Source organism: Protopterus annectens, chromosome 9.part0 (genome assembly GCF_019279795.1).
Source record: "Protopterus annectens isolate FY-2018-M chromosome 9.part0, PAN1.0, whole genome shotgun sequence".
Classification (NCBI taxonomy): domain Eukaryota; kingdom Metazoa; phylum Chordata; order Ceratodontiformes; family Protopteridae; genus Protopterus; species Protopterus annectens.
In genome coordinates, this window is record NC_056743.1 from 240,222,460 (window position 1) to 240,244,416 (window position 21,957).

A 21,957-nucleotide genomic window follows, 5' to 3' on the forward strand; every position below is an offset into this window, starting at 1 on the left:
ATGTAGTCAAAATAGGGGAAGCCACCTCAAGCAGTACAACTGCAACAAGCGCCATACCCCAGGGTTCGGTCTTGGGCCCTCTGTTATTTGGGATATTCTTTTCTGAGGTGCAGGCCAAAACCAGTGGGTTATGGCTGGCCAAGTTTGCAGATGACTGAAAGCCGGGTGCTCTCATCAATTCCCCTAGTGATGTGAACATCCTCCAAGAGGGTCTCTCTCAGACAAATGACTGGTGCCAGAAACATGGCCTCAAGCTGAATACGAAAAAATGCATCATCATCCCCTTTGAGGAGACTTCCGTCCCTACACTAATAACAACATCCTAAGCACTCAAATCAGTCGTGAGGGATTTGGGCACCCAGGCTGATAGCAACCTGACTTCTTACGACCATGTTGCTTCTGTTGTATGGAAAGCTTTCTACATGGCCCACCTCATAAGTAACGGTATCTCATCCAGGGACAAGTAGGTCATGACATCCCTGTATTCTTCCCTTACAAGGCCTATTATTGAGTACAATGTCCCTTTTGGCATGTACCTCACAAAGCACATGCAGCAGCTGGAGAGGCCACAGAGGTTCCCCACCAGGAGAATCCAGGGCCTTAAACATCTACCATACACAGACAGGCTAAAAGCCCTAACTTCTACTCAGTTTCATACTGACTCCTCAGTGGTGACCTCTGTCTGGCATACAAGGTGATCACGGACCCCACCTTGATGGTACTGCTGCATATCCACAAGTCAAGCTCCACTCAAGTAACCCGCACATGTGGCCTCAACCTGGCCTGTGACATCAACAAGACTTGTTGATGGGACAGATCTGTGTCCCAGAGACTCCCCCATCTATGGAATAGACTCCCTCTCCACATCAAGCAGAGTACCTCTTTACCCCTTTTTAATCACAAACTGGATGGGAAACAGGAAATATACCCCTGGGATTCCACACATGTCCTTGCTGGACAGGGGCATTGGGTGCCGATTTGTCTAAACATGGGCGAAACTCCTGGCTAGGCTTATAAGGACCTCAGGGCCAATAGCCTAGTAACCTCCTATGCATAGGGAACTGAAACTTTTTATGTTTCCTTCTAGGATCAAGGGAGCACATCTCCATCCTTGTGGCCGATAAACACTGTCTTGCGATTGAAAGAGAGGGCATTCACTACAGTGGAAACTGACTGCTGGAACCATCTGAATGTGGGCATTCAAAATGAATTAACTTACCAGTACTTAATACTAAGCTGTGGACAACCTTTCCTTCCTGCCATCATTTTAAGTGCTAAAGATATTGTTCATCTGTGTCTTTTATTCAGATACTCTTACTAAAGTTGCACCTGGATTCACATTACAACATACAAATGCCTACTGTTCATGTATATGGATACTGAAAACTGAACTGATTATGGTATATTTCATTTATGCATTTCCTTTCACTGTTTTATATAAACTGGAACACTGTGTAAACTAGTTATTTGACATCTTATTAATTTATTTAATTGCATATGATTACCAGGAAGGTCTGATTGAGTCAACCAAGACTTATTTTTAAGAGGAGGCTTGGAGAGAAAAGCTACAAAAATGTTTAGTGAGTAAAAATTACAGAAAGAGATTACAGTAGACACTTTGTGACTAGAACGATACTTGAAGTACAGCGGTTATACAGTCAATACCAACAAGAAGTCTGAATGAGTGTAACACGTAGGAATTATCAAACAATGAAAAGGGGGGAGTGCAGTGCTGAAGCAAGTAGTTACGGTAAAGAGAGTTGCAGAAGAATGGGAAAGGACTACAAGAAGAGACACAAATGTTTACAGAGATCCAAAAATATTAAAATGTACAAAAATCTAGAAGAATGTAAAGTGTGTAGGGGTAGATGAAAAGTGCAAAATTCTACAGTTACCAATGATAGGAGACACTATGGTTTGAGAAAAGGAAAGGTGGGAGGGGCAACTGATTTAGCAGGACAGGAAGACCACAGCAGACTTTATAGTTAAGGGGAGGAGCACCCAGATTTTTCATAAAAATGTTTTGAGTTTGACGTTGTCTGAGGGCAGATGGCATCTGATTCCACAGTCTGGCCACATGACACAAATACAAGGCTTCACCATGTGCATTTGAGGCATTGTTCTGGAAGGCAAAGTATTCATTATTACAGTACCATTTCAATGAGATTAGGGAAGGACAATCGGATGGATGGTGCAGAACAGACAGTGCTACCATCAGATGGTTGCACTGGAGATAGCTGGAAAATTCCATCCAATTGTTTTCAAGTATAACAATGCAGTGCAGCGTTTCATAAGGGAGACTGGCGGCAAATTTATTTGGTTGCAGCATTACTCAAGTCTTCATTGTTGAGTAGTAGGAGGGCTAGTGTAGACTTGAGCAAAACAAAGTATACTGGGTAGGAGCTAAACATTGGCTATAGCCCTTTGGGCTTGTTCTGAGATAGATTTTAGATTCTGTAAAAGCCACCAATTTTTTTTTTTTTTTTTACGACACTGGATGTTTGTTTGTCTTTCGGCTTTTCCTGGTTAGGGGTCGCCACAGCAGAACTCCAGTCCGCTAATGATTGGCAGTTGTTTTTTATGGTGTCGAGTTGCCTGTCCAACGTCCAACCTTCAACGAAGGCACGCCCATTTAACGCATGTCTTTCGAACGCCCACTCGACCGTGGGGAGGACATGCAGACTCCACACAGAAGGCACTCCCAACCCAAGCTGAATATCGAACGGGAGAACCTCTTGCTGTGAGGCAACAACGCTACCGCTGCACCACCGACACTGGATGTATGGATGTCAAATTTTTAATTTATTGCCAGGGTAACTCCAAGGAATTAGGTATTTGTGACAATATCTAAGCTAATAGTGTTGGAAGATGCAATGGAAAAAATCAGTATGTGTGGCAGGACTGCAGCTATGTAAGAAAAGCATTACTTTTGTATGCATGGCACTTAGTATTGGGGCCAGAGTTCAACTGAGGAGAACAATACAAATGTTATGTACTCCCCGTAACAACACAGCTTTGTTGTCTGTTTTCACCCTTCCTCAACCTTTGGGTTTTGAATCAGACTTTAGACACTTCTCAGACTTTAAATTCATAGCATAGTTCAAGCTCCTCTGTAATCCTCTCCCAAACCCCAAATTACCTCAGATCACGTTTGTCCCCATGATATCAAGATATAAAAAGGAAACAATTCTATAAATGTATAGAAAGGTATGTGGAATTAACATCAGGAACGACTAAAAGGGGAATACCTCTGGTCATACCAGGAGACCATGTGAATACCTTCTTTCAGTGGAATTAGAAAGGAGGGAGGACAGTCTGATAAAGGACAAAAACAGACACCACAGATACAAAAGTCATGTACTCACCATAACGATGTATCTAATGTCTTTTTTATCAAGTCTTCAACCTTTGAGACACAGTCCACAGCTAGTACCAACCCAGTGTGGTCTCATGGAAGGATATTCCAGAATATGGCAGAACCAAACTCTGCCCTATTTCTAGAAAGTACATCCAACTTAAAATGACCTATGAAGTTTCAAGCATTGGACCAAGGAGCAGTAGCACAAATGTCATCTACAGACGTTCCGGATAAGAAAGCAGAAGAAGTGAAGTCTGACCTTGTAGAATGAGCTCATGGTGGGTCTTGGTAAAGACAAACCCTTGTGTTTATAAACATAACAAATACATTCAGTGAGCCACTGTGGTAATGTAAATTTAGACACAGACTGTCCCAACTTAGCTTTTGAAAATGAAATAAATAACTGGTCTGATTTCCTGAAAGCATTTGTTTTGTGGAGATAAAATCTCAGCTGTTTACATACAATAAAAGAAGTATACATAGCCTTTTATTGGAAAACTTTGGAAGAGCACTGGTAAATTAATGGACTAGTTAAGGACAAATCTAAAAGCTACTTTCAGAAGAAAGAATGGGGTGGTGCAAAAAGAAATCCTGTATTTATGAAAAATGATTTAATGTGGCTGGCAAAATAAAGCCTGAAGTTCTGATACTCTTTTAGCAGATAAACAGCAACTAGAAAAATTTTCCATGTCAAAAATTTAAGGCAGCCTTAGCCACTGGTTCAAAGGGAAACAGAGTTAATGCCTGGAGAAGAATCATACCAAGCAGGGGTAGGGGTCCTTGATATCTGGCCTGAGCAAAAACGTACCTTTAAGGAAGGCCTTGCATAACCTAAGGGAGGCCAATGACAAATGATCTCTGGCTAAATGAAAACTGGAGATTACAGCCAGCTATACTTTGACTGTAGAGCAACTTGCTCCATTATGAAAAATGGAAGCCAGGAATTGTAAAACTGCTGGAATGAGTATGGAAAAGGGGTTTAGATTTCTCTAGTTAGCCCAGACAGAGGATTGTTTCCATTTGCTCTTGTATACCTTCTTAGTGGAGATTTTTTGAGAAGTAATGATGTGTAAAACCTTGGAAGAAAGCTTGGACTGTCCAGTCATCATTATAAGTGCAGAAACCATGTGGTCAAGCCTGAGGGCTTGTATGCCCAGGTGAAGTAGCCTGGAAGGGTGAGACAGAAGATCCCAAAGGGGATCCAGAACTCAAGGAGGATATATCAAATGAGGTCAGAGGAATGGGAGCCACACTCATCAAGCCCAGAACGGGGCAATGAGGATCACCTTGCTCTTTCACTGATGAGTTATTTTTTTCGTAAAAACTTCAATATGACAGGTATCAGAAAGTAGGCAAAAAGGAGTCCGGGGGACCAATCATGAATCAGGGGGTCCCTCGGTGACTCCTCCTATAGGGGAATTAGGGCAGAAAACCTGCTGCATTTGGAATTGTGGATATAGGTGAACAGATCACAGCATGGCTGGCTCCACTGACAAAAAAATCTGTTCCGCCACTGAAGGCTTAAGCGACCACTCGTGAGGCATAAGAACAGATCTGTTCAGTTTATCTGCTAAAACTCTGGAATTCCCCATAATCTGTACTTCCAAAAGAAAGCAGCTGGAAGAGATCACCCACTGCCACACTCTTATTGCCTCCCAGCAGGAGTAGTAAGATCAGGTTCCTCCACGTTTGTTGATGTACCAGACCACTGACATGTTGCCCATCTGTATAGCAATTATCCCTTCAGGAAGGATGTCTTGAAATGCCTACAACAATAGAAAGACTGCCCTTATCTCCAGAACGTTGATGTGAAGGTTGGTCTCTAAGAGAGATCATGTGCCTTGGACTGTGTCCCAAGTAATGCCCCACCCTCAACCCAAATGGGAAAGGTCACCATGGCCTTGGGCAACTGAAATACAAAGGTGTGGCCTTGCAAAATATTCAGTGTGTGGATCTGCTAGGATACATGCTGTTGGCAGATCTTTGTGATTTGAATGGGAGATGTTGAGTCAGAGACCATTGGACTGCTAGAGTCCTCTGCAGTGCTCTCAAGTACTATCCCGCTAAGAGTAGAAGGGTTATGGAGAGCACTACTGACCCCAGAAGCTGAAGGATCAGCCTGGTTGATGGTGACTGAAGGCAGAGTAGATTTTTTTTTGCTTGAAGCTGCAATCTGGACAATCTGCACTGAGGAAGCCGAGCTACTTCAGAAACTGTACCTAGATGAGCCCTTATGAACTCCAGGGTTTGGGTGGAGAAGGAGGTGAGATTTGTTGTAGTTAACTGTGATGCCCAAAAGTAGACATAAATGGAACATGCAGTTCCTGGTTCATGTCAGTAGATGCCTGGTGGGAGACATGAGGAGCCAGTTGTCAAGGTATAGAAGCACTTGGTATCTCAGGTGAGCTACAACCACTGCCATACATGTTTTGAACACCTAGGGGTCTGTGGTGAGACCAAAGGGCAGGGCTCTGAATTGAAAGTGCCAGGTGAGACCAAAGGGGAGGGGTCTGCACTGAAAGTGCCCAGCTCCCAGCTGTAAGTGAAAGTGTCTCCTGGATCACTTGTCTTATTTTTATGTGATAGTACACACCATGGAGATCTATCAAGCATATCCAATATTCCTTCCTCAGAAGAGGGAGGATGAACTAAACCATGACCACTGAGAACCTGGAGTGTTTGACAAAACTGGTTCAAGTGGCTTAGGTCCAATATTGGCCTGAGGTTCCCCAGTCTTCTTTGGTACCAAAAAGCATCTTGAATAAGTTCCAAGTCCTCACTGGTCTGGTGGGACCTCTTGGATGTCTCTCTTTCTTAGCAGCTTTTCTATCTTCACGCTGCTTCCTTCCTTTGATGGGGTTGTACATCCGAAATTTCTTGTGAATGAATGGGTGAGGGATAGGAAAAGGTAATGTAATAACCTCTGATAATTATTTTATGCACCCTAACATCTTTGATTATGGACATCCATGCTTCCGGATGCAGAGATATGCACGCCCAACTGCCTGCACAGTACAGCAGTTAGACAACTGTTAAGGGGCACTGGAAATGTTTCTTTGTAAAGAGCTCTCTGAAACCTTGGTTTTGTGGACCCCCCAACATTTACGATTACAGTCCGCCCCACCTACCGTGGGTGCTCTATCTCAGTAGGAGTCCTGAGAAAACCCTTGCAATTTTCAGAACCACATCCTTCTACCTCCCTTTCTGGTTTCTTAAGAAGGTCCTCTAAAGGGGTAGAAAAACATATCCCTATGGTAGACAGGGTTTCCCTCCATTCCGTTCACTCCTCTAAACGTCTCTAACTATAGTTCCAAACAAAGTAGATCCATCAAAGTGTGGACTGATGAAAGATATCTTGTAGGGCTCTGCAAAGTCTCATCCAGGCATGCCCCCTATTAGTAATGCCTAAACCTGCTGCTCTCAACACACCCTCCAAAGCATGGGAAATCAACTGCATAGAAACATTTGACAGGAAATGGAGGATGGCCAATTGCAAAGGAGTGGTCTTTTTATCCTCCTGAAATGAACCTTGAGAAGGATTTGGTAAGTTCCTTAGTCAAATCCCTTTAGCACCTTTTTAAAATGTGCCAGGTAATTTAGAGACAATCAGGCAAAGGTTACTGAAGCAAAAATTCACCTCCCAAATCCAAGTCCCTAGACTCCCTGTTAGGGTGAAACAGAGGGATTTTCCTCAGCAAGTTCCTTTCTGGTGTCTGTGGCAGAACCATGTCATCAACTGAGGGACCCCTGCTCCAATGGGTATGGTCCTTAGGTGTAACTAGGAACTTGTCTGGTTTTCTAGGAATGGGTTCTGTCATATCCAGATAATTCCAAGCTCAACAGGAAATAAGGTCCACCATTTCATCTACTAGGAGTAACACACAGGAAGCAGCTGAGTCAGTTCCAAAAGCCTCAAGAAACACTGACTCCTCCTGGGCAGGGGCTTCAGAAGACCGACAACTTTCTTGTCTTAGATGATTGAGAATTTCTCAGAAAGATAAATCTTCAAGGGGTGACCTGGTGGACCCCCTCCTTCATCAAATTTCATGTTTTCTGTGAAAGACTCCTGTGGTGAATTGATGTGCCTCCTCTTGCATTTATACTTCAAGGGAACTTCCTTGTGGGGATGATCTGAGGAGGACCTGGAAGTGTGTGGCCAGTCCTGTAAAAGGACTGTTGTGAGGCCAGAATGAACCACTTGCCCTGATGTGACAGAATGAGCAGACTAAAGATCCAGGACATACAGTTGTAGGGGAGACCCGAGAGGGGCCAAGGATGTCCTCTCTCCAGTCATTTGGAGAGTTCTCTCCACTGCCTCAAAAGCATAAGCTGATTGTGAGCCCAGAACCACTCCAGAAGGAGAGAAAGCTACTTGCCTATAGAAGTCCAAGACATTTCCACAACCTTGCCTCAATGCAGAAGTCAGAGCCAAGCTACCTAATGCCAAAGTCCTGAGGGGAAGGGGCAGCTCCAAAAACCCCACACCAGAGTCAAACCCCTAACCCCAAACTGTGAGCCAAAGCTACGGCTCCAAGATCGCTCAGGCTCAGACACACTCGGTGCTAGATGGATCAGATACAATGTCACAGTCAAAGGCCAAGCTTTCAAATGCGACCCACACAATCCCGGGATTCTGGTATATGGTATCTCCGAAGCCGAGGAACAGATCAGACTTGGAGTGAGTAAGGGTGTTTGGGCTGGTCTACAGCTCACAGGTCCAATGGGAGACTCAGCCAGAAGTACTCCCAACTGAATTTGAGTCACGAGAAATTTTCTTATCATCCTGTCCACATCTGCTTCAGACAGGCTCCTGGTAAACCTGAAGGACGAGGCGATAGATGGAGGTCTCAACACTCTACATGGAGTCTCCTGCAAAAAAAAGAGAATGTAATCTGGATGAAATCAGCTCCAGAGAGAACCAATGTTGCCAAAGGGTTGGTGATGTGGCAGCCAAAGTTTAAGGATCTGAAGGAGTAGATGAATCCGAGGTCCTGGAAATTTTGGTTGGAGGAGCCAAAGCTAGAGTCAAGTGAGGACAGCAGTCAGGGAATTGTTCCTCAACTCCCTTGGCTTATCTTTGGCCTTCTCTATCTTTTGTTCTTGGGGTTTCGCCACTGACTTCTGCTTGGAAAGTATGCATCAGACAATGAAGAAAAGGAAGGCTCTTTGGTTGAAGCCTGAACATATTACACACTGCACCTCCAGATGTGCAGCCTCAAGACAGCACACACAGTCGGAGTGGGCATTCAAGTTTGGTTATCTTGTGCCCACGAGATACCCATTTTTTGAAACCAGTAGGTTTGTCACATATCTTAAAGGATAATGACCAATCCAAAAAGCAGCAAATATTAATGCCAAGAAACAGACTGCAGAGAAAAAAAATCTAGTTAGTCAAAAATAGCAGCAATGATAAATAAATTTGCAGACAATAGGAAGGGAACTACCAACAATGGTAGAGAAAACTACTAGAAGAAAATTGTTTAAAAGGGGGGGGCATAAGGTCTGTAAGGCAAAGAAAGGCAACCCTATAATATGCAAAACAAAACCTAAAATGTATATCTCAGAGAACTTTTTTTCTTTATATAAATAACAGGGGAGGATGGGAGAAGCAGAAAAAGGGTCAAAACCCTAGAGAGTCAGGTACTTATGTCCAAAACACTTCAGTTTTATCACCTCTGATTGCTGAGGCAGCAAATAAGATCTGGGGCTTGATAGAGGATTATGGGTAAGGGGAGAAGCTTGACCTATGGATTCAAAGTATGAGAACTGACTGATGTAGAAAGAAAAGATGATATTATGGAAATGAACTTCTTCATGTGTGTTTGAATGCATTTTTAGGTATATTCTATGTGGATGTTTTTCTACCTGTTAACTGTTTTGGAGAGTTTTATTTTTCATACATTGTTTGAAATGTCTTAAATTCTATTTTTCATGCATCGTTTGAACTGTCTTAACTTTTAGAGAAGATTTTGATTGCTGGGTGTGTCATTTTTATTTTATTTTATTTATTTTATTTTACATTTGTTGACCGGGCTAGTCTAGCTGGATATATGTCCATTTTCAGTAGAGGCCCGGGGAGAAAAGCTCCAAGGGTAAGATTACAAGTATAAAGCAGACATAAACAATGGTAATACAAGTTTTACAAACAAAGCAACCAAGTAGGCAACAATAATTTCAACATACCAAACCAAATATAATGTTTGTATAAGAAAAAATGGTTAATAATTTTTTGTTTTTTGTCATGTAATGCAACGAAGCTTCATTATAAAAGGAAAAGGAAGTGTTTTGTTCTGTTTGTTCACACTCAGAAAGGACGCATGACAGAAAGCTTTGTGTTTTATTAAAGAAGTTTCATTGTATTGAAGCTGCTTTCAAGTATTTCCTTACACTGGAATTTTTTTTTTTTTTTTTTTTTTTTTTAGTAGGATCCAAGTCAGATCCAAAACCCAAACATTGAGGAACGGATGAAAAAGATAGCCATCATACCCCTGGGTTTTGGCTTATAGTTCCATTAATGTATGGGTAATAGCAAACAAGGGTGGTCTTGTCTACATAATGAATAACTGATGAGAAGCAGTATACAGACCATTAACAATGTATATTAAAAACATCAATAGGTCCAGTATAGAGCAGTGAGGGAAATCAATATTAACAGACAGGAAGGAAAAGTATGACGTTTGCCGCTTGACATATTATATTCTGCTATAGCTGTGGAAAGGTTGAGAGTGGTGAGTTTATGGAGTAGTTTAGAATGAGACAGCATGTTGGAAGCTTTTGACAGACAAAAAAAAAATGTCAGAAACCAAAAGATTGTTATTACAGTGCAGGCTGGCTGAACTTAGTAAAAACATAAGACAGTTGATGTGCTGTGGTTAGGGTAAAATCCATGCTTTTAGAATTACTTAGCGGTCACTGCAGTCTTAAAGCCCAGGTCATGATCAATAGGTGAGCTAGAAATGTTCTGGCAAAAGGTGGAATAAAATCAGTACTAATAATATTCATGATGCTTCTGATGCAATTACTAAACCTGGAAGTCAAGGAACAGTTCAATCACGGGTACATAAACAAGAGTGCATCTATACACAAAGCAACATTGGTCATGACATGGGTCAGAAGCCAGTCACCACTAACAGGTACATTTAAAGTGAAAGGCTAGACAAGTGTCCTATGTAATCTTGTAAGCAGATTTCATTTCACTTCATTACAGTTATTTGTTAAACTGGAACACTGATTAGACCATGGACCCTTGTAAGCCAGAATTACTAGAAACCCCCCCCCCCCCCCCCCCCCCCCCCCCCCCCCCCCCCCCCCCCCCCCCCCCCCCCCCCCCCCCCCCCCGCCCCCCCCCCCCCCCACCCCCCCCCCCCCCCCCCGCCCCCCCCGCCCCCCCCCCCGCCCCCCCCCCCCCCCCCCCCCCCCCCCCCCCCCACCCACCCCGCCCCCCCCCCCCCCCCCCCCCCCCCCCCCCCCCCCCCCCCCCCCCCGCTCCCCCCCCCCCCCCCCCCCCCCCCCCCCCCCCCCCCCCCCCCCCCCCCCCCCCCCTCCCCCCCCCCCCCCCCCCCCCCCCCCCCCCCCCCACCCCCCCCCCCCCCCCCCCCCCCCCCCCCCCCCCCCCCCCCCCCCCCCCCCCCCCCCCCCCCCCCCCCCCCCCCCCCCCCCCCCCCCCCCCCCCCCCCCCCCCCCCCCCCCCCCCCCCCCCCCCCCCCCCCCCCCCCCCCCCCCCCCCCCCCCCCCCCCCCCCCCTTTTTTTTTTTTTTTTTTTTTTTTTTTTTTTTTTTTTTTTTTTTTTTTTTTTTTTTTTTTTTTTTTTTTTTTTTTTTTTTTTTTTTTTTTTTTTTTTTTTTTTTTTTTTTTTTTTTTTTTTTTTTTTTTTTTTTTTTTTTTTTTTTTTTTTTTTTTTTTTTTTTTTTTTTTTTTTTTTTTTTTTTTTTTTTTTTTTTTTTTTTTTTTTTTTTTTTTTTTTTTTTTTTTTTTTTTTTTTTTTTTTTTTTTTTTTTTTTTTTTTTTTTTTTTTTTTTTTTTTTTTTTTTTTTTTTTTTTTTTTTTTTTTTTTTTTTTTTTTTTTTTTTTTTTTTTTTTTTTTTTTTTTTTTTTTTTTTTTTTTTTTTTTTTTTTTTTTTTTTTTTTTTTTTTTTTTTTTTTTTTTTTTTTTTTTTTTTTTTTTTTTTTTTTTTTTTTTTTTTTTTTTTTTTTTTTTTTTTTTTTTTTTTTTTTTTTTTTTTTTTTTTTTTTTTTTTTTTTTTTTTTTTTTTTTTTTTTTTTTTTTTTTTTTTTTTTTTTTTTTTTTTTTTTTTTTTTTTTTTTTTTTTTTTTTTTTTTTTTTTTTTTTTTTTTTTTTTTTTTTTTTTTTTTTTTTTTTTTTTTTTTTTTTTTTTTTTTTTTTTTTTTTTTTTTTTTTTTTTTTTTTTTTTTTTTTTTTTTTTTTTTTTTTTTTTTTTTTTTTTTTTTTTTTTTTTTTTTTTTTTTTTTTTTTTTTTTTTTTTTTAAAGGTTTCAAAGATAAGTTTGGTTGATAGTTTGTTTCTTTTCACGAGTATTGGTGATTTTCCATTTTCAGTAGAGGCCGGGAGAAAAGCTCCAAGGGTAAGATTACAAGTATAAAGCAGACATAAACAATGGTAATACAAGTTTTACAAACAAAGCAACCAAGTAGGCAACAATAATTTCAACATACCAAACCAAATATAATGTTTGTATAAGAAAAAATGGTTAATAATTTTTTGTTTTTTGTCATGTGATGCAAAGCTTCATTATAAAAGGAAAAGGAAGTGTTTTGTTCTGTTTGTTCACACTCAGAAAGGACGCATGACAGAAAGCTTTGTGTTTTATTAAAGAAGTTTCATTGTATTGAAGCTGCTTTCAAGTATTTCCTTACACTGGAATTTTTTTTTTTTTTTTTTTTTTTTTTAGTAGGATCCAAGTCAGATCCAAAACCCAAACATTGAGGAACGGATGAAAAAGATAGCCATCATACCCCTGGGTTTTGGCTTATAGTTCCATTAATGTATGGGTAATAGCAAACAAGGGTGGTCTTGTCTACATTTATTTTTTTTATTTTTTTTATTTTACATTTGTTAACCGGGCTAGTCTGGCTGGATACATGTCCATTTTCAGCAGAGGCCCGAGGAGAAAAGCTCCACTATTAGACTAAGACAATACATGAAGAATACTTTACTAAATAGATCAATCTTTTTTAACAAGAAATAAAACAAAACAAAAGAGTACAAAGACAAAATACAGTTTGTCTGGACTAACTTAACTAGGTTACAGAAAGATTTCAATCAAAGTTCACATCATGTGGCTGAGGAGATAAGCTCAGGCACCAAAATATAAAGTTGAGTTAAGGATATCTGAAGTATAGCTACATAAAATTAATCATTGGTCAGAAGGTAGAGGACAGAATTGGTAATTAGCAGAGGGAAAGAAAGCTAGTAGTTAGAAGTGTTAAAAAAAAAAAAAAAAAAAAGCAAGTTAGAAGGTAAAGAGGTATATAGGTAGTAAAGTTAAGGGAAAAAAGGGATAAGAGATAAAAAGAAAAGAGTGGGTAGAATATGTTTACATAGGGTAATGGCATTTTATCAAAGTTAAATGTTAAGAAAGTAAAGTTAAAAAGGAGAGTGAGGTATCTAGGCAGTGAGATAAGGGAAAAGGGTGAAGGTCCAGAGAAGGGGGCTAAGAATGTTAGTCTAGGTAAGAACGGGAGAGTAAAGAATGCAAGTAGCAGACTGTTCAGAGTAATGAACATTAGTATGCTCAGTCAGGATTAGAGCAGGGGCAAAGCCAGTGGATTAGTAGGTGGTTTTTTATCTGTTTTTTGAAAAGGTGACATGATGTTAGAGAGGTCAGTTCAGTGGGAAGTTTATTCCAGTAAGAACCGATAGTGTTTGCAAATAGGGAATCACCTGATTTGTTATGAGATTTCAAGGTAGTAACTAGTAGCTTGTTGGCTGATCTGAGTGTCTTGAGATTCTTATAAGGTGTGATGACATTATTTAGTATTGGTATATTGGAGGGGTAATGAAGAATTTGAATAACTGATGAGAAGCAGTATACAGACCATTAACAATGTATATTAAAAACATCAATAGGTCCAGTATAGAGCAGTGAGGGAAATCAATATTAACAGACAGGAAGGAAAAGTATGACGTTTGCCGCTTGACATATTATATTCTGCTATAGCTGTGGAAAGGTTGAGAGTGGTGAGTTTATGGAGTAGTTTAGAATGAGACAGCATGTTGGAAGCTTTTGACAGACAAAAAAAAAATGTCAGAAACCAAAAGATTGTTATTACAGTGCAGGCTGGCTGAACTTAGTAAAAACATAAGACAGTTGATGTGCTGTGGTTAGGGTAAAATCCATGCTTTTAGAATTACTTAGCGGTCACTGCAGTCTTAAAGCCCAGGTCATGATCAATAGGTGAGCTAGAAATGTTCTGGCAAAAGGTGGAATAAAATCAGTACTAATAATATTCATGATGCTTCTGATGCAATTACTAAACCTGGAAGTCAAGGAACAGTTCAATCACGGGTACATAAACAAGAGTGCATCTATACACAAAGCAACATTGGTCATGACATGGGTCAGAAGCCAGTCACCACTAACAGGTACATTTAAAGTGAAAGGCTAGACAAGTGTCCTATGTAATCTTGTAAGCAGATTTCATTTCACTTCATTACAGTTATTTGTTAAACTGGAACACTGATTAGACCATGGACCCTTGTAAGCCAGAAGTACTAGAACCAGTATAGGTGTTCTGCATTTCCTTCAGGACAAGATGACTGGAATTTAACTGCCAAATAATAACTGGCTGAATTTATTCATTGTTCTAGACTGAAGAGGCATCTCCCTTCCTCACTTTTGTGTGACCATAGAAAAGTCGATGCAGTTTTCAGGGGTGTGGGAGACCGTTTACACTGAATTTTTTTCCCCTTCAACCTGTGCCATTAGTGTGCATTTAAATTTTCAGCAGCTGTGACTGCTGAATATACTTTCATGCAACAGACTCTCAATCATTCATAATGGATCCAACAAATACAAACAAGAGAAGTACAAGTTCAGAGGTGCACATAGGTACTTCTTAATCTACCACCTATAGGAACTGCAATACTAACACATATGCAGCAATTACAAAAGAACAGTACCAAAATATACAGAAAACCAACATTAAAACTTCAAAGACAATACCATGAACAGTGATTCTAGGAAGATGCCGCAAATGATGTCTGTAGCAGCAGTCTTTGCTACCCATTTAACCTAACAAATTGACATGTGTAGTCAGTGGAAAGAAGCCATCAATTTAGACTTAAAACCCTTTCTGGTGCAGACAGAAGAGAATCCCAGCATGCTAGGACTACCTTTTTAATCATCCTCCAGCCTACTGTCAAATTAAACAAAAAAAAAACATTTTAAGGACAGTACTAATCTTCCTTACAGTTCACTGATATGTGGTACACCTCAACATTCAATTTATGAACAAGTTAGCATCATGTTAGGACTGATGCAACCGAAACCTACTACTAGTGGCTAGGAAGTAAAGCTCCCCGGATTCAGCAAGTACAGTAAAATATCAGATTTTTGTTTAGGGCAATTTAAAGCACATTAATATTGCCAGATGAATTTTACCTGGTACCAAGACAGTCATTCTAATGGCACTTGTCTTTGGAGTAGAATCAACTTAACCTTGGACCTAGCTGCTGAAATATTTTGTACATCTTATCAATGGTCACTTCTGAAGATTATGGTTCATCCATCTCAAGATATCTGTAATCATAAAGCTTATCAAAACAGGATAGATGACAAAGCTTCTAGTCTATTCTAAATATGATGTAAAGTTCTGGCTGTACTCAGCAATAAACTAATGTATTACTGTAAAACCAAGCAAAAGGCCCACTGAAGTCACTGTTTTCTCTTCTGGAACCATTTAGGTTACATGCTTTTCATATTTTATACAGAACGTTCTCTCTCCACAGCAAGAGGTTCTCCGGTTCGATTCTCGGCTGGGGTGCCTTCTGTGCAGAGTCTGCATGTCCTCCCTATGGTCACATGGGTTTCCTCCAGGTGCTCTGGTTTCCTCCCACATTCCAAAGACATGCAGTAGATGGACTGGATAATCTAAACTGGCAGTATGTGCGAGTGAGTGGTATGGATGAACTACAGTGGCAGGGCTAGCCACATGGTGGTGTAAACCTTGGCTCAAGATGATCATCACTGTTGAAGTGACAACCTGACCCCATGTGCAAAAATGGGAAAAGGGGTTGAGGATGGATGGACTTATTAATAAAAACAGAGGTCATCTGAGTACATAGCAAATGTGTAGACAAGAAAATCAAACATGACATTGTTAAAAACAGAATAAGATCAGCCCAAGAGAAAAACATTGGGGTCAGCCTTGAAAGTACACAGTTCCCAGTCAGACAAATCAAGCACAACAGCAAAGGTTCTAGTCCTTATACAGCTGTGAAACTAGATGGAAAGCCCACACCAAAACCAACTTTTCTGCAGCTGTGCAGGCAGCAACATATCTAAAGATGGCTCCAGTGAGCAGCCCTTTTGCCAAATTAATATACATGCCAGTTATACTGCAGATGTTAGGGTATTAAAACCATTTCTAAACCAGTGCTGCACCAAAGCAAGAAGGTTCCAAAACTAATACTCTGAAGACAATTTTTTGCCAAAAACACTACTCTGTAGAAGAGAGTATCATTATTGGAGTAGGCCAGTTTGAATAGGAAAAGAAATCACAGCAAGCCTGAGGTGTGTAGAAAAGCTTCTGAAGCTAGTGGCTGGTTAATGATATAAGCTAACAGGTTAGAAATTATGAGAACAAACGCTTTCAAAATGGAGGTTGTAAGTCACAGACAGACTGCTCATTCCTAAACAGAATCTCTTTAAGCAACTAACCTACTATCCTCTCTGAAACAGGTCAGGAAAAAATGTACGGCTTATGCTGGACTTTCAAAAATAACGATCAGGTCAGTAATGCTATCGACATTAACTCCCTGCCATATTATAATTAGAAGTGTAGGATCTTAACAGGTCAACACACTTGGTGACTAATGAAGGCAAGAAATGTCCTGCTCTGGTTGCAGTACAACAACCTGTACAGCCACTGCAGGCTGTCATACTGCCCTACAAAATAACATCAAATGCTGATCAATACCTGCTTATTCTTATGGTATACAGAACTGGCTAATGGTAGCTATTCTGTGTAGCCTTAATAAGAAGGGATTCTCATAATGGGCAGGACTCCCAAGATTGTTTCCACTATTTCCAAGCGCTATCCCAGTGACTCATCTCAAGAATATTACCCTTTTTCAGCCTCCTCAATTAGGAAAATTATGTTGCATCATCCTACGACTATCAAAGGACACATCTTTTGTTTAGGGCTCAGTTGCAATAGTTTGTTTTAAATTGAGTCTAACAATTTTCTTTAAAGAGGATATCAGTCCTCCCCTGTCAAACTGGTTTGTTTATGATCTCTTTGAAAGCCAACTAGATGGAACAAGCCAATAGTCACTAAATTAATTAACTTCATAAAAACACAAGAGGCAACACCATAATAAGCGAAGGAGGCCGTTTATTTCACCACACAGAACAAAAAATAATAAATAATAAAAACAAAGTGAGCGCTTTCACATTCAAATGAACGCTTCTTCAGACTTATTTATTACCACAAAAATATTCATTTAAGTATGGCTGGATGGCTTGAATGAAAAAAAATCACTAGCCAATCAAGTGTCTAACCTGATCAAACAATTAAACAATTAATCACGATATAATATTCATTTATCTTCCACATTCATCTTAAAAAACTCATAAAATAATATAAATACTCATTATATAAACTGTATGAAAGCTTCCATGTAATCATGAAACTTGTTAATATTATAAAAAAAAAACAATAATAGATGTTCATTTTATTGATAGAAACATAGAATATTATAATATGATTCAAACACCAACATTGGCAGAAAAACATACTATCGTGCTGTTACATCACTAGATGGCAGTATGTATATAACAATAACATGGCAACCTAATGAATAAACCTTTTATTCATTAGGTTTCTATGTTTTTGTGTTTTTCTGCAATAGGCCATCCGTCTCATTTTTCCCCTTTTTGATGTTCTTATAGATTTTTTACATATATTTATACATTATATATATGTATATACATATATTCAATGTTTTTTTTTTTTACACATTTTTTATGGTAGATAAGTTGTCATACCAACATGTTAATAGTTTTTTATATGGGAGTATTTATTGTATAGGTATGAAATGAGTTTAGTAATATATTTTTACTAGATACATCTGTATTACATATATATATATATATATATATATATATATATATATATATATAAATATAAACACACACAAACACACACACACCGCCATCTAGTGATGTAGCACCGCAATATGTTTTTGCTGCCAACATTATCATATTATAATATTCTATGTTTCTATCAATAAAATAAACCTGTATTATTGTTTTTTTTTTTTTTTTTTATAAAATTCCCAGAACTCCCACCTTCAGCTGAATGACAAGCCAACTGAGATCAGGCTTCTTTTGTATAAGGTAGGTTGTAAACATGTGGTAATGAACAGTAGCTGTAATTTACCAAGGATGGATGGCACATTTCTCGGGTACTTAAAATCATTCCTCATCAAGCATCTGCACTCACTGGTAACAGGCTTAAGACCTTCTCATCATAGGGCAATTGGTAATTCTGAAAAACTGCCCCCAACACACACACATACTTGTCAACATCAGGGTTATTCACTTCCAAGCAGTGTTAATTAATATCACTAGCAAGAAATGTCATGAGATTTAAAACAGACTTGAATGGCGCTATTCTTAAATAATGTCTATGATTTTTTTTGACACTATACTAAAGCAAATAAATGCAATTAAATGTAACACAAACACGTTCACTAGTTTCAATATCTGGACACCAAAATTTCAAGTCATTATTTGTAGAACTACACAACCCCCCCCCCCGGGACAGCAACAGTCAACTTTTTTTTTTCTTTATAGCTGTTCTGAATGGGATTTTATCTGACTAACTTATGGCAACAGTCACAATCTTAAGGCAATGCATGACTGTGCTATTAGATGTGAATCAAAATACCAACAACTGATAGTTTCATGAGGCATTACAGTCACCAAATTAACAGTTTGCTTTTTCAGTACTACTGCTAGATAGCCTGATAAATCTATTTCACAAACTGAAAAAGTTGTTCCAAGAGTAAACAAAACTGAATACAAACTCTATCAGGCCTGAAGATAATTCTGATGTGGATTTGCAAAAATACAGCTGTCAAATGGAGACGGTCTGAAAAAATGTATGATTCAGATCAAAATAAACTCAAAGCTCTAATCCACTCTCATTTAAGCTAAAAGAGGAGTCAATCTATGCAGGTTTTAAAATTTGCTCACATTTTCAAACAGTTTATTTTTATCTTAAAATCCCTTCTAAAGGACTAAAGTTTAAATGACTCTCAAAGTCCCACACTTAAGTTGATTTTACACTTTAGCTGCAGAAATACTTTTCAAGAACAAAACACATAATGGTACCCCACCCCAAACTTCAGAACAAGTTCATATAAGCTGGTATATAGCAAAAAAAATCTGAAAACATTACTGGTGGCTGATTCTGAAGTTCCTGTAAAAGGTTTACAAAGATAAGCTTTGGTGCTGGAAGATAAGGTTGTGGGTTCTATTCTCACAAGAAGTATGTGGATTAAATTTTCCAGTACTGCCTCAGGGCTCTGGCACTCCTGAGTGTGCCATATTTTACAAGACATTAAAATGACGTCCCATCTGCTTAATCTGGTGGTTAGCTTAGGTGGATGCAAAAGATCCCACAGCACTTACTGACAAAAAAAAAGAGTAAATGAAGTTCACCGGTACCCTCTCCACATTTCCCTAGTCATTACAAATACCACCTCAGATCTCCTCTAAAAGGAGGACACTAGCCATGTGAAACTAAGCCAGTCAAAGAGTAAATAAAAATGTAAATGTTTTGAGATGAGAATCACTCACACCCCAAACTATTGCTTAACTCTATAAACTCACTGGGCATGCTGTCCCTTCACAGAGCATATAGTAGGCAAATGCAAGCTGTGGAAATTAAACTCATTACAGCTCCAGGGTCCAGATCTAGGAGCAAATAGTCTTAAACATCTGCACCAAACTGCTTAAACCCCTGCACCAAAATCCAGTTGCTTGATTTTATGATGGGGTCTATTTTTCTTTTTATGACTGCTATATCCACTTTATTAAGATTTTTGCCTTCTATTTGCTCATAATTGTCAAGTGGTCACAATAACCCTTTAAAGACACATCAAGTCAGTACAGTCTGTTTAAACAAACTCCCTTTATGCTCTTCACAACAAAAAAAAAAAGCCTACCTAAACTCAGCTCAGCTCTCTGTAATGTCTTACACAATAAGAAATCAAACATGTCTGTCTACCTACACTTCTTTAAAACCAACCTTCTGAACTATCTTATTTAATGACAAAATCAGTGTATTCTTCATAATCAATAACCTACTCCATCCCCACAACAGGTATGACATAATTTATTCATATATATATATATATATATATATATATATATATATATATATATATATACATATATATATCCACATGTGCGCGTGCACACACACATTATATATATTACATTACATGTATATACATACACACACACAACATGAAAATAACTAGTAGGAAGACAAGGGGAAGGGCTGACAAAAGTCTGCAAAAAAAAAACAAACATGCAGAAATCCTGGCTTACCATGCCATCTATCAAGTACCTATTCTGGGTATCTGTCTCACGATCAATATCCAACGCAAGCTGAAAAATTAAAAACAGAGAAAATTTTATAATGGTAAATCAGTTTATAAATCAGAGTGTTCACAACAAAAGTTGCAGAATCCTTAAGTCAGGTGAAATGAAAAGGAAAAAAGTCAAAGTACCTCAAGAATTACAATATTGTATGTAAACCTAGCAAAACTGCCTTTCTTGGACTCTCAATATTTACTTATATTTGTCAGCTAAGGTGCAGTACTAATCCACATATATATTTTTTGCACTCAGTACAGAAGCACTGTCTGGTTAAGTGAGTTGCTCAGAGTCGCAAAACAAACAAACTGAAAGCCAAGTAAGTAAGGCCGAAGTTTTCAGTCTCAATTCCAAGGACTAGTAGCCAGGCATTACGTTACTACATGAACATACAGCAAATAGCCAAAATAAATGAATAATTACAGTAAATAACAATGCTTCTAAAATTTCTATCAAACTTACCTTCTGAACCACTACTAAAACGAAAAAATAAACTGATTAAAGAAAAAAAAAAAAAGCATTTCCTTTTTAGATCTGTTAAACAAAAAACACACAACTGACCTATAGATAAAGTAAGCTTGTATACAGGTACTGTTAGGGAAGGGATTTAGCACTCTAATGTGGAAGATTGAGGTTAGGGGTAGGTTAGCACGCACAATACACTTTATTCATGCCTGCCAAGATTACCTCTACCCTAATCCTCCACATAAGCTCCACTCGAGTAACCCGCATGCGCAACCTCAACCTGGTCTGTGACATCAACAGGACTTGTTGGCAGGACAGATTTGTGTCCCAGAGACGACGACTCCTGTGGTAGAGACTCCCTTTCTGCTAATTAACCTTTTTTAAGTGCAACCTGGATAACTGGATGGGAAACAGAAAAAAACACCCGCTGGGAGTCCACCTGTGTCCCTGCTGGACAGGGGCATCGGGTGCTGACTTGTCAGAACTTGGGCTAAATTCTTGGCTAGGCTTGTAAGGCCCTCAGGGCCAACAGCCTAGTAACTTCCTATTAGGATACTAAACTCCCTTTCCCTGAAAGTATCACTGAACAACAAGAAGGGACACAGATGCTTATGCGCATACGCACACTCACACACAATCACTCCACTGTGAACGGTGATTTGGTGATTTATCCTTTTCCCTAGTACTTAACTCTCCAAGACTCATATGCACACACAACCCAAAAAGACACAACTTTCATTTGTAAGTAAAGTTTTGGGATTACTACCACATCCCACTTAACTTACATTAACTATTCATCACTTCAACGAATGCCACCTGTGATCATCCACTCGACCAAAAATGTAGGCAAAAATATTAATCAACATACATTCAACAAATGCAATGCATTCTATTACACATATGTACATAAACGCACACACAATTTTCTTATATGTATATCTAGTGCATTTACTAAACTACACATGCTAAGAGTATTTGGGGCTTGCAAATTTTACTGAATACACACAAAAGTGTGACTGGAAAAAAGTGAAATGCTAAATTACAGTTGTGTAGTTAAGTTGGTGGGATTTACCTTTTGGTTGGGTGGAATGTTTTATGTTTGGGGGATGCCAGAGTGATGTGAACTACTTATCTGTAGTAATGAATCCTTGCTGGTGGGATTTAGAGGTTTTGACAGTGATTCTTGTGTTACAGGGATTTCCCTCTTGCTCAACTTGGTTTAACCCTGGGGTTTGTATATTCAAGTCTTGGGGTGTGGAATGACCTTGCACCCCCACATGGGTG

General features: G+C 39.2%; 1 protein-coding gene across 3 annotated transcripts in view; it reads right to left on the reverse strand.

Moving 5' to 3' along the window:
* BET1L (Bet1 golgi vesicular membrane trafficking protein like) overlaps positions 1-21,957 on the reverse strand; it is a 62,708-nt gene that overhangs the window by 16,730 nt on the left and 24,021 nt on the right. For all 3 annotated transcript variants that reach the window (XM_044082819.1, XM_044082817.1, XM_044082818.1), the window contains exon 3: positions 20,161-20,220. In XM_044082819.1, coding sequence (XP_043938754.1) covers positions 20,161-20,220 — 60 coding nt within the window. The remainder of the gene's footprint in view (positions 1-20,160; positions 20,221-21,957) is intronic.